Source organism: Pseudophryne corroboree, chromosome 1 (genome assembly GCF_028390025.1).
Source record: "Pseudophryne corroboree isolate aPseCor3 chromosome 1, aPseCor3.hap2, whole genome shotgun sequence".
In the NCBI taxonomy this organism is placed as follows: Eukaryota; Metazoa; Chordata; class Amphibia; order Anura; family Myobatrachidae; genus Pseudophryne; species Pseudophryne corroboree.
In genome coordinates this window covers 414,978,338-414,991,632 of record NC_086444.1, presented here as the reverse complement: position 1 = coordinate 414,991,632, position 13,295 = coordinate 414,978,338, and the positions used below count along the sequence as shown (strand labels likewise).

Genomic DNA, 13,295 nt, shown 5'->3' with positions numbered 1-13,295 from the left:
TACTTCAATAGAAATATAGTAGTAGTTACTTAAACCGGTAAATGTCATGAATGACCATAGACCCTTATATGAAGAGCAGTAGAAGCTCATATAGGGAACCACCGGAAATATAGTAGGTAGTTATCAGTGAGAAAATAAACATTTGGGCAGCTTATATGCGGTTGGCAAATTAATGTTATGCTGAAAAATACTGAATTGCTGCTAAATAAATTCACCAATTTTCTGTTCTCTCCCTCTTTCATGTTAATAGCATCCAGCCCGCGGGCACCTATACTCCCCACCATTTCTGCTAGCCCCCACTAGGGACAAGCAGACAGAGCTTGGAGAAACTTTTGGTGAAGCCGGCCAGAAATACAATGTGCTCTTTGTGGGCTACTGCCTTTCTCATGACCAACGCTGGCTACTGGCTTGCTGCACTGATTTACAGGGAGAGTTACTGGAGACCTGTGTCGTGAATATCCACGTGCCTAACAGGTGAGGGGAATGCTCCGGGTCTGGGATGGTAATTATTTTTCTCTAACGTCCTAGTGGATGCTGGGAACTCCGTAAGGACCATGGGGAATAGCGGGCTCCGAAGGAGGCTGGGCACTCTAGAAAGATCTTAGACTACCTGGTGTGCACTGGCTCCTCCCACTATGACCCTCCTCCAAGCCTCAGTTAGATTTCGTGCCCGGCCGAGGTTGGATGCACACTAGGGGCTCTCCTGAGCTCTTAGAAAGTTATAGTCTTAGAATTTGTTCTTTTCAGTGAGACCTGCTGGCAACAGGCTCACTGCAGCGAGGGACTAAGGGGAGAAGAAGCGAACTCGCCTGCTTGCAGCCGGATTGGGCTTCTTAGGCTACTGGACACCATTAGCTCCAGAGGGATCGACCGCAGGCCCAGCCTTGATGTTCGGTCCCGGAGCCGCGCCGCCGTCCCCCTTACAGAGCCAGAAGCAAGAAGATGGTCCGGAAAATCGGCGGCATGAAGACTCAGTCTTCACCAAGGTAGCGCACAGCACTGCAGCTGTGCGCCATTGCTCCTCTCACACACTTCATACTCCGGTCACTGAGGGTGCAGGGCGCTGGGGGGGGGCGCCCTGAGGCAGCAATAAAAACACCTTGGCTGGCAAAAATACCTCAATATATAGCCCCAGGGGCTATATATGAGGTAAATACCCCTGCCAGAAGTCCATAAAAAACGGGAGAATAGGCCGCGAAAAAGGGGCGGAGCCTATCTCCTCAGCACACTGGCGCCATTTTCCCTCACAGCTCCGTTGGAGGGAAGCTCCCTGGCTCTCCCCTGCAGTCTACAAGGGTTAAAAAAAGAGAGAGGGGGCACTAAATTTAGGCGCAGTATACATTATATATATAGATATAAAGCTATAGGGGACATAACTCAGTTAGTCCCTGCAGTATATAGCGCTCTGGTGTGTGCTGGCATACTCTCACTCTGTCCCCCCAAAGGGCTTTTGTGGGTCCTGTCCTCGTTTAGAGCATTCCCTGTGTGTCTGCGGTGTGTCGGTACGGCTGTGTCGACATGTTGAATGAGGAGGCTTATATGGTGACGGAACAGAGGCCGATATATGTGATGTCGCCCCCTGTGGGGCCGACACCAGAGTGGATAGAGAGGTAAAAGGTATTAACCGACAGTGTCAACTCCTTACATAAAAGGGTGGATGACGTAACAGCTGTGGGACAGCCGGCTTCGCAGCCCGCGCCTGCCCAGGCGTCTCAAAGGCCATCAGGGGCTCAAAAACGCCCGCTCTCTCAGATGGCAGACACAGATGTCGACACGGAGTCTGACTCCAGTGTCGACAAGGTGGAGACATATACACAATCCAATCCGTGACTTGATCCCGGCAATAAAAAATGTGTTATACATTTCTGACTTTAACCTCTATAAATGGGTTTTAGGTTTGGGGAGAAAAAAACAGGCAGTGTTTTGTTCCCCCATCAGATGAATAAATGAAGTGTGTGAAAACCGTGGGTTCCCCCGTTAAGAAACTGGTAATTTATAAAAAGTTACTGATGGCGTACCCTTTCCCGCCAGGAGGATAAGTTACGCTGGGAGATATCCCCTAGGGTGGATAAGGCGCTCACACGTTTGTCAAAAAAAGGTGGCACTGCCGTCTTAGGATACGGCCACTTTAATAGGTACCTGTTGATAAAAAACAGGAGGCTATCCTGAAGTCTGTATTTACACACTCAGGTACTAGACTGAGACCTGCAGATAGTGCTGCTGCAGCATGGTTGGTGACCCTGTCAAACAGGGATAATAGTTGGCAAACATAAAAACATATTAAAGACGTTGTCTTATATATGGGGGATGCACAGAGGGATATTTTGCCGGCTGGCATCCAAAATAAATGTAATGTCCATTCTGTCAGGAGGGTATTAGAGACCTGTCACTGGACAGGTGATGCTGACTTAAAAAGCGCATAGAGAGCCTTATAAGGGACCTCGTATCCACAGCAACTGCTGGGAAGAAATAATTTTACCTCAGGTTTCCTCACAGAAAAAGGTACAGTCCTTTCGGCTTCAGAAAAGCAAGCGGGTCAAATGGCGCTTCCTTTCTGTACAGAGACAAGGGTAGAGGGGAAAAAGCTGCACCAGTCAGCCTGTTCCCAGAATCAAGATTCTTCCCCTGTGAGTACACACCATGACGCGGGTGCTCCACAGGTGTAGCCAGGTACGGTGGGGGGCCGCCTCAAAAATTTCAGCAATTAGTGGGCTCGCTCACAGGTGGATCCCTGTTTCTTCCAAGTAGTATTTCAGGGGTACAAGCTGGAATTAGAGATGTCTCCCCCCAGCCGTTTCCTAAAATATGCCTTGCTGACAACTCCCTCAGGCAGGGAGGCTGTGCTAGAGGCAATTAATAAGCGGTATTCCCAGCAGGTAATACTCAAGGTGCCCCTACTTCAACAAGGACGGGGTTACTATTCCACACGGGTTGGGGTACCGAAACCGCATGGTTCGGTGTGACCCATTTTATATTTAAAATCCTTGAACATAAAAAAATTCAAGTTCAAGATGGAATCGCTCAGGGCGGTTATTGCAAGCCTGGACGAGGGGGATTACATGGTATCCCGGGACATCAAGGATGCTTACCTGCATGTCCCCATTTACCATCCTCGCCAGGAGTACCTCAGATTTGTGGTACAGGATTACCATTACCAAGTCCAGACACTGCCGTTTGGACTGTACATGGCACCGAGGGTGTTTTATCAAGGTAATGGCCGAAATGATGATACTCCTTCAAAAAAAAGGGAGTTGTAATTATCCCGTACTTGGACAATCTCGTTATAAGGGCGAGGTCCAAGGAGCAGTTGGTAGTCGGGGTACCACTATTTTGGAAAGTGCTACAACAGCATAGGTGGATTCTAAACAGTCCAAAGTCACAGCTGGTTCCTATGACACGTCTACTGTTCCTGGGGATGGTTCTGGACATAAGCCAGAAATAGTGTTTTTCCCGGAGGAGAAAGCCAAGGAGTTGTCATCTCTAGTCAGAGACCTCCTGAAACCAAAATAGGTAGCGGTGCATCATTGCACGCGAGTCCTGGGAAAAATGGTAGCTTCTTACGAAGCAATCCCATTAGGCAGGTTCCATACAAGAACTTTTCAGAGGGACCTGTTGGACAAGTGGTCCGGATCGCATCTTCCGATGCATAGGCTGATAACCCTGTCTCCAAGGACCAGGGTATCTCTACTGTGGTGGCTGCAGAGTGCCCATCTTCAAGAGGGCCGCAGGTTCGGCATACAGGACTAGGTCCTAGTGACCATGGATTCCAGCCTTTGAGGCTGGGGGGCAGTCACATAGGGAAGAAACTTCCAGGGACTTTGGTCAAGTCAGGTTATTTCCCTACACATAAATATTCTGGATCTGAGGGCCATTTACAATGCCCTGAGGCCAGCAAGGCCTCTGCTTCAAAACCAGCCGGTACTGATCCAATCAGACAACATCACGGCAGTCGCCCATGTAATCAACAGGGCGGCACAAAAAGCAGGATGGCGATGGCAGAAGCCACAAGGATTCTCCGATAGGCGGAAAATCATGTGTTAGCACTGTCAGCAGTGTTCATTCCCGGAGTGGACAACTGGGAAGCAGATCTATCTTCTCAACAGACACGACCTCCACCCGGGAGAATGGGGACTTCCTCCAGAAGTCTTCCAATAGGATTGTACACCATTGGGAAAGGCCACAGGTGGACATGATGGCGTCCCGCCTTAACAAAAAGCTATAAAAGATATTGCTCCAGGTCAAGGGACCCTCAGGCGATAGCTATGGACGCTCTGGTAACACCGTGGGTGTACCAGTCGGTTTAGGTGTTCTCCCCTCTGCCTCTCATACCAAAGGTACTGAGAATAATAAGAAGGCGAGGAGTAAGAACGATACTCGTGGATGGCCAAGAAGAGCTTGGTACCCAGAACTTCAAGAATTTATATCAGAGGACCCATGGCCTCTGCCACTCAGTCAGGACCTGCGGCAGCAGGGGCCCTGTCTGTTCCAGGACTTGCCGCGGCTGCGTTTGACGGCATGGCGGTTGAACGCCGGATCCTGAAGGAAAAGGGCATTCCGGAGGAAGTAATTCCTACGCTTACTAAAGCCAGGAAAGAGGCTACAGCAACTCATTATCACCGCATATGGCGAAAATATGTTGCATGGTGTGAGGCCGAAAGGGCCCCAACAGAGGAATTTTAACTAGGTCGATTTCTGCATTTCCTGCAAGCAGGAGTGACTATGGGCCTTAAATTGGGTTCCATTAAGGTACAGATCTCGGCTCTGTCGATTTTCTTTTAAAAAAAAAAAAAAAAAAAAAAAAGAACTAGCTTCAGTACCTGAAGTTCAGACATTTATAAAAGGAGTGCTGCATAGTCAGCCCCCGTTTGTGCCTCCTGTGGCACCTTGGGATCTCAACGTGGTGTTGAGTTTTCTTAAAATCACATTGGTTTGAACCACTAAAAACCGTGGATCTGAAATATCTCACATGGAAGGTGGTTATGTTATTGGCCTTGGCTTCTGCCAGGCGAGTATCAGAATTGGCGGCTTTGTCTTGTAAAAGCCCTTATTTGATTTTCCATATGGATAGGGCAGAATTGAGGACTCGTCCCCAGTTTCTCCCTAAGGTGGTGTCAGCGTTTCACCTGAACCAGCCTATTGTGGTGCCTGCGGCTACTAAGGATTTGGAGGACTCCAAGTTGCTAGACGTTGTCAGGGCCCTGAAAATATATGTTTCCAGGACGGCTGGAGTCAGAAAATCTGACTCGCTGTTTATCCTATATGCACCCAACAAGGTGGGTGCTCCTGCTTCTAAGCAGACTATTGCTCGTTGGATTTGTAGTACAATTCAGCTTGCACATACTGTGGCAGGCCTGCCACAGCCAAAATCTGTCAATGCCCATTCCACAAGGAAGGTGGGCTCATCTTGGGCGGCTGCCCGAGGGGTCTCGGCTTTACAACTTTGCCGAGCAGCTACTTGGTCAGGGGCAAACACGTTTGCAAAATTCTACAAATTTGATACCCTGGCTGAGGAGGACCTGGAGTTCTCTCATTCGGTGCTGCAGAGTCATCCGCACTCTCCCGCCCGTTTGGGAGCTTTGGTATAATCCCCATGGTCCTTACGGAGTTCCCAGCATCCACTAGGACGTTAGAGAAAATAAGAATTTACTCACCGGTAATTCTATTTCTCGTAGTCCGTAGTGGATGCTGGGCGCCCATCCCAAGTGCGGTTTATCTGCATTACTTGTACATAGTTATTGTTAACTAAATCGGGTTATTGTTGAGCCATCTGTTGAGAGGCTCTATTGTTTCATACTGTTAACTGTGTTTCATATCACGAGTTGTACGGTGTGATTGGTGTGGCTGGTATGAGTCTTACCCGGGATTCAAAATCCTTCCTTATTGTGTACGCTCGTCCGGGCACAGTACCTAACTGAGGCTTGGAGGAGGGTCATAGTGGGAGGAGCCAGTGCACACCAGGTAGTCTAAGATCTTTCTAGAGTGCCCAGCCTCCTTCGGAGCCCGCTATTCCCCATGGTCCTTACGGAGTTCCCAGCATCCACTACGGACTACGAGAAATAGAATTACCGGTGAGTAAATTCTTATTATTTCTTAACATTTACATATATAGTGCCGGCATATTCTATTGCGTTATACAGTTGGCAACAAGACGGTTAAGACTGGCTAATAGGCAGAGGTAAAAGGGCCCTACTTGCAAGCTTACAATCTTGCTGCATGTATGGTCACCTTTAGGCGTGAATTAGGCTTTGAGCTTTATGGATGTACATAATGACCAAGGTTAAGTTTTGGGTTCGCTCTTTTCTTAGGTCTGTGTGTAAAATTAGCATTAAAAGTTAATGTAAGCATTCTTTTAAAACATGGCAGCTTTTTCCCGCGCTAAGGTATAATTACAGTATGTGTTTTTAGAGACTTCAGGTCCATACACACTGGGCTTTTTCCTAGTGCACTGAGTGTGCAGAGTGATGATGTGAACAACTCTGGCAGGAAAATCGCTCAGTGCATACACACTGAGTGATTTTCACTGTTCACATTTGGAGACCGTGGTTGACTCGGCTGGTAAAACAGCAGGACGGATGGCGGCAGCCAGCTATGATATGGAAGTGCGCATCAGCACTCGCCGCCCGACCATACACACTGGCCGAGTTTGAGCTCAAAGTAGCTCAAAACGCCAAAGGTGAGCTACTTTCAGCTCAAAATCGGCTAGTGTGTATGGGCCTTTACACCTCTGGTCATCTTTGCTTGCAAGATTATAGGTATCTAGATATAGCTCTGCAAAGAAAACTGTCAGATCATAGTTACAAAAAGTAAATGTTACGTGTTATATTAAACAAATTGCCAATATACAATTAAATGATTAAAAGCTGCAAAAAAATTATATTGGTGTGGCTTGTGATCCTACAGTTAGATAGTGCAGTGTCTACTGTATATAACAATGGGTAACTGATGGCTCTACGGCCACATGGGTCTCTCTGAACTTCTCTTGCAATCCACAGCTCTCTTCTACCTTATTGTCACAATTGTTTGTTGCAGTCTGTTACAACTATGTATTGTACATTTAAAATACCTGCTGTTATAATTGGTGCATCTGCACCTTTGATCATCTTACATGCTTTAAAATAGTTGGGGGTTTTCGTTCTGTACTCACTCGGGTACATCTATGTGGCTGCTTTCCCTGTATACAGATGGAGCCGAGCTCATCTATAGCGGCTCCATCACAAATGTGCACTCCCGGCTTGAGTAGGTGGTCTGGCGCCTAGCTGCGCTACGGGAGTGCACTGTGATGCTCCCATTACGCTGCAATAGGTGCCCCGGCACTGACACAGCCATGATTACTGTGGCTCCATCTGTACATTGGCCTGTGAGCGCAACCATCCTCATCCAGGCTATATAAAAGCCTGTCTTCTGCATTTGCACACACCCATGTCACATTTAAACTAAGTGTAAACGCTCCATTGCTACCCAGTTATACCCATTTAGCCACATGGGGAGATCTGACTGACTCCTGTGCCTCTCTTAATGGGTAACATATCTGCAGAGATGCATATTTATGCTTCAGCCTCTATCAGAAGCACTTACAGCGTGAACAGTCATGGCTGCTTTATATGTGACCCTTAATCAGCCCCATAGTTTTGTTTTTATTTCTCTGACGTCCTAAGTGGATGCTGGGGACTCCGTCAGGACCATGGGGATTAGCGGCTCCGCAGGAGACAGGGCACAAAACTAAAGCTTTAGGATCAGGTGGTGTGTACTGGCTCCTCCCCCTATGACCCTCCTCCAAGCCTCAGTTAGGTTTTTGTGCCCGTCCGAGCAGGGTGCAATCTAGGTGGCTCTCTTAAGGAGCTGCTTAGAAAAAGTTTTTAGGTTTCTTATTTTCAGTGAGTCCTGCTGGCAACAGGCTCACTGCATCGAGGGACTTAGGGGAGAGAAGTTCAACTCACCTGCGTGCAGGATGGATTGGCTTCTTAGGCTACTGGACACCATTAGCTCCAGAGGGAGTCGGAACACAGGTCTCACCCTGGGGTTCGTCCCGGAGCCGCGCCGCCGACCCCCCTTGCAGATGCTGAAGATTGAAGGTCCAGAAACCGGCGGCAGAAGGCTTTTCAGTCTTCATGAAGGTAGCGCACAGCACTGCAGCTGTGCGCCATTGTTGTCACACACTTCACACCAACGGTCACGGAGGGTGCAGGGCGTTGCTGGGGGCGCCCTGGGCAGCAATGTATAATACCTTATTCTGGCTAAAAATACATCACATATAGCCCCTGGAGGCTATATGGATGTATTTAACCCCTGCCAGGTCTCAGAAAAACGGGAGAAGAAGCCCGCCGAAAAGGGGGCGGGGCCTATTCTCCTCAGCACACAGCGCCATTTTCCCTCACAGAAATGCTGGTGGGAAGGCTCCCAGGCTCTCCCCTGCACTGCACTACAGAAACAGGGTTAAAACAGAGAGGGGGGGCACTTATTTGGCGATATGTATATATATATTAAAATGCTATAAGGGAAAAACACTTATATAAAGGTTGTCCCTGTATAATATAGCGTTTTTGGTGTGTGCTGGCAAACTCTCCCTCTGTCTCCCCAAAGGGCTAGTGGGGTCCTGTCCTCTATCAGAGCATTCCCTGTGTGTGTGCTGTGTGTCGGTACTTGTGTGTCGACATGTATGAGGACGATGTTGGTGAGGAGGCGGAGCAATTGCCGGTTATGGTGATGTCACTCTCTAGGGAGTCGACACCGGAATGGATGGCTTAATTAAGGAATTACGTGATAATGTCAACACGCTGCAAGGTCGGTTGACGACATGAGACGGCCGGCAAACCAATTAGTACCTGTCCAGGCGTCTAAAACACAGTCAGGGGCGTTAAAACGTCCTTTTTACCTCAGTCGGTCGACACAGACACGGACACTGACTCCAGTGTCGACGGTGAAGAAACAAACGTATTTTCCTTTAGGGCCACACGTTACTTGTTAAGGGCAATGAAGGAGATGTTACATATTTCTGATACTACAAGTACCACAAAAAAGGGTATTATGTGGAGTGTGAAAAAACTACATGTGGTTTTTCCTGAATCAGATAAATTAAATGAAGTGTGTGATGATGCGTGGGTTTCCCCCGATAGAAAATTATTGGCGGTATACCCTTTCCCGCCAGAAGTTATGGCGCGTTGGGAAACACACCTTAGGGTGGATAAGGCGCTCACACGCTTATAAAAACAAGTGGCGTTACCGTCTCCAGATACGGACGCCCTCAAGGAGCCAACTGATAGGAGGTTGGAAAATATCCTAAAAAGTATATACACACATACTGGTGTTATACTGCGACCAGCGATCGCCTCAGCCTGGATGGGCAGCGCTGGGGTGGCTTGGTCGGATTCCCTGACTGGAAATATTGATACCCTTGACAGGGACAGTATTTTATTGACTATAGAGCATTTAAAAGATGCATTTCTATATATGCGAAACTCTGGCATCAAGAGTAAGTGCGATGTCCATATCTGCCAGACGATGTTTATGGACACGACAGTGGTCAGGTGATGCAGATTCCAAACGGCACATGGAAGTATTGCCGTATAAAGGGGAGGAGTTATTTGGGGTCGGTCCATCGGACCTGGTGGCCACGGCAACAGCTAGAAAATCCACCTTTTTTACCCCAAGTCACATCTCAGCAGAAAAAGACAGTCTTTTCAGCCTCAGTCCTTTCGTCCCCATAATATCTGCCCAGGGATAGAGGTAAGGGAAGAAGACTGCAGCAGGCAGCCCATTCCCAGGAACAGAAGCCTTCCACCGCTTCTGCCAAGTCCTCAGCATGACGCTGGGGCCGTACAAACAGGTGCGGTGGGGGGTCGTCTCAAGAGTTTCAGCACGCAGTGGGCTCACTCGCAAGTGGACCCCTGGATCCTACAAGTAGTATCCCAGGGGTACAGATTGGAAATTCGAGACGTCTCCCCCTCGCAGGTTCCTGAAGTTTGCTTTACCATCGTCTACCTCCGACAGGGAGGCAGTATTGGAAACAATTCACAAGCTGTATTCCCAGCAGGTGATAATCAAAGTACCCCTCCTACAACAAGTAAAGGGGTATTATTCCACACTATATTGTGGTACTGAAGCCAGACGGCTCGGTGAGACCTATTCTAAATGGAGTCACTCAGAGCAGTGATAGCGAACCAGGAAGAAGGGGACTATATGGTGTCCCTGGACATCAAGGATGCTTACCTCCATGTCCAAATTTGCCCTTCTCACAAAGGGTACCTCAGGTTCGTGGTACAAAACTGTCACTATCAGTTTCAGACGCTGCCGTTTGGATTGTCTACGGCACCCCGGGTCTTTACCAAGGTAATGGCCGAAATGATGATTCTTCTTCAAAGAAAAGGCGTCTTAATTATCCCTTACTTGGACGATCTCCTGATAAGGGCAAGGTCCAGAGAACAGTTGGAGGTCTGAGTAGCACTATCTCAAGTAGTTCTACGACAGCACGGGTGGATTCTAAATATTCCAAAATCGCAGCTGTCTCCGACGACACGTCTGCTGTCCCTAGGGATGATTCTGGACACAGTCCAGAAAAAGGTGTTTCTCCCGGAGGAGAAAGCCAGGGAGTTATCCGAGCTAGTCAGGATCCTCCAAAAAACCAGGAAAAGTGTCAGTGCATCATTGCACAAGGGTCCTGGGAAAAATGGTGGCTTCTTACGAAGCGATTCCATTCGGCAGATTTCACGCAAGAACTTTTCAGTGGGATCTGCTGGACAAATGGTCCGGATCGCATCTTCAGATGCATCAGCGGATAACCCTGTCTCCAAGGACAAGGGTGTCTCTTCTGTGGTGGCTGCAGAGTGCTCATCTACTAAAGGGCCACAGTTATGCATTCAGGACTGGGTCCTGGTGTCCACGGATTCCAGCTTGAAAGGCTGGGGAGCAGTCACACAGGGAAAAATTTTTCCAGGGAGTGTGATCAAGTCTGGGGACTTCTCTCCGCATAAATATACTGGAGCTAAGAGCAATTTACAATGCTCTAAGCTTAGCAAGACCTCTGCTTCAAGGTCAGCCGGTATTGATCCAGTGGGACAACATCACGGCAGTCGCCCACGTAAACAGACAGGGCGGCACAAGAAGCAGGAGGACAATGGCAGAAACTGCAAGGATTCTTCGCTGGGCGGAAAATCATGTGATAGCACTGTCAGCAGTTTTCATTCCGGGAGTGGACAACTGGGAAGCAGACTTCCTCAGCACGACCTCCACCCGGGAGAGTGGGGACTTCATCGAGAAGTTTTTTCCACATGATTGTGCACCGTTGGGAAAGACCAAAGGTGGACATGATGGCGTCCCGCCTGAACAAAAAACTGGACAGGTATTGCGCCAGGTCAAGAGACCCTCAGGCAATAGCTGTGGACGTTCTGGTAACACCAGGGGTGTACCAGTCGGTGTATGTGTTCCCTCCTCTGCTTCTCATACCAAAGGTACTGAGAATTATAAGACGTAGAGGAGTAAGAACTATACTCGTGGCTCCGGATGGGCCAAGAAGGACTTGGTACCCGGAACTTCAAGAGATGCTCACAGAGGACTCAGGGCCTCTGCCGATAAGAAGGGACTTGTTTCAGCAAGTACCATGTCTGTTCCAAGACTTACCGCGGCTGCGTTTGACGGCATGGCGGTTGAACGCCGGATCCTAAGGGAAAAAGGCATTCCGGAAGAGGTCATTCCTACCCTGGTCAAAGCCAGGAAGGAGGTGACCGCACAACATTATCACCACATGTGGCGAAAATATGTTGCGTGGTGTGAGGCCAGGAAGGCCCCACGAAGAAATTTCAACTCGGTCGATTCCTGCATTTCCTGCAAACAGGAGTGTCTATGGGCCTCAAATTGGGGTCCATTAAGGTTAAAATTTCGGCCCTGTCGATTTTCTTCCTGAAAGAATTGGCTTCAGTTCCTGAAGTCCAGAAATTTGACAAGGGAGTACTGCATATACAACCCCCTTTTGTGCCTCCAGTGGCACTGTGGGATCTCAACGTAGTCCTGGGATTCCTCAAATCACGTTGGTTTAAACCGCTCAAATCTGTGGATTTGAAATATCTCACATGGAAAGTGACCATGATGTTGGCCCTGGCCTCGGCCAGGCGAGTGTCAGAATTGGCGGCTTTGTCTCACAAAAGCCCATATCTGATTGTCCATTCGGACAGGGCAGAGCTGCGGACTCGTCCCCAGTTTCTCCCTAAGTTGGTGTCAGCGTTTCATCTGAACCAGCTTATTGTGGTACCTGCGGCTACTAGAGACTTGGAGGACTCCAAGTTGCTAGATGTTGTCAGGGCCCTGAAAATATAGATTTCCAGGACGGCTGGAGTCAGGAAAACTGACTTGCTGTTATCCTGTATGCACCCAAAAAACTGGGTGCTCTTGCTTCTAAGCAGAAGATTGCTAGTTGAATGTGTAGTACAATTCAGCTTGCACATTCTGTGGCAGGACTGCCACAGCCAAAATATATAAATGCCCATTCCACAAGGAAGGGGGCTCATCTTGGGCGACTGCCCGAGGGGTCTCGGCTTTACAACTTTTCGGTGCTGCAGAGTCATCCGCACTCTCCCGCCCGTTTGGGAGCTTTGGTATAATCCCCATGGTCCTGACGGAGTCCCCAGCATCCACTTAGGACGTCAGAGAAAATAAGATTTTACTTACCGATAAATCTATTTCTCGTAGTCCGTAGTGGATGCTGGGCGCCCATCCCAAGTGCGGATTGTCTGCAATACTTGTACATAGTTATTGTTACAAAAAAATCGGGTTGTTATTGTTGTGAGCCGTCTGTTCAGAGGCTCCTACGTTTGTCATACTGTTAACTGGGTTTAGATCACAAGTTATACGGTGTGATTGGTGTGGCTGGTATGAGTCTTACCCGGGATTCAATATCCTTCCTTATTGTGTACGCTCGTCCGGGCACAGTATCCTAACTGAGGCTTGGAGGAGGGTCATAGGGGGAGGAGCCAGTACACACCACCTGATCCTAAAGCTTTAGTTTTGTGCCCTGTCTCCTGCGGAGCCGCTAATCCCCATGGTCCTGACGGAGTCCCCAGCATCCACTACGGACTACGAGAAATAGATTTATCGGTAAGTAAAATCTTATTTTTCAATCATTATCAGTCTATTTTCTCTTGCTTCCTAGAGGATACTGGGGTCCATTTAGTACCATGGGGTACCATAGACGGGTTCACTAGGAGCCATGGGCACTTTAAGAATTTGATAGTGTGGGCTGGCTCCTCCCTCTATGCCCCTACTACCAGACTCAGTTTAGAAAATGTGCCCAGAGGAGCTGGTCACGC

The 13,295-nt window shown here is 48.6% G+C and overlaps 1 protein-coding gene across 2 annotated transcripts in view; it reads left to right on the top strand.

Annotated features, from left to right (window-relative positions):
* MED13L (mediator complex subunit 13L) overlaps positions 1 to 13,295 on the top strand; it is a 467,040-nt gene that overhangs the window by 401,367 nt on the left and 52,378 nt on the right. For both annotated transcript variants that reach the window (XM_063913297.1, XM_063913296.1), the window contains exon 24: positions 251 to 474. In XM_063913297.1, coding sequence (XP_063769367.1) covers positions 251 to 474 — 224 coding nt within the window. The remainder of the gene's footprint in view (positions 1 to 250; positions 475 to 13,295) is intronic.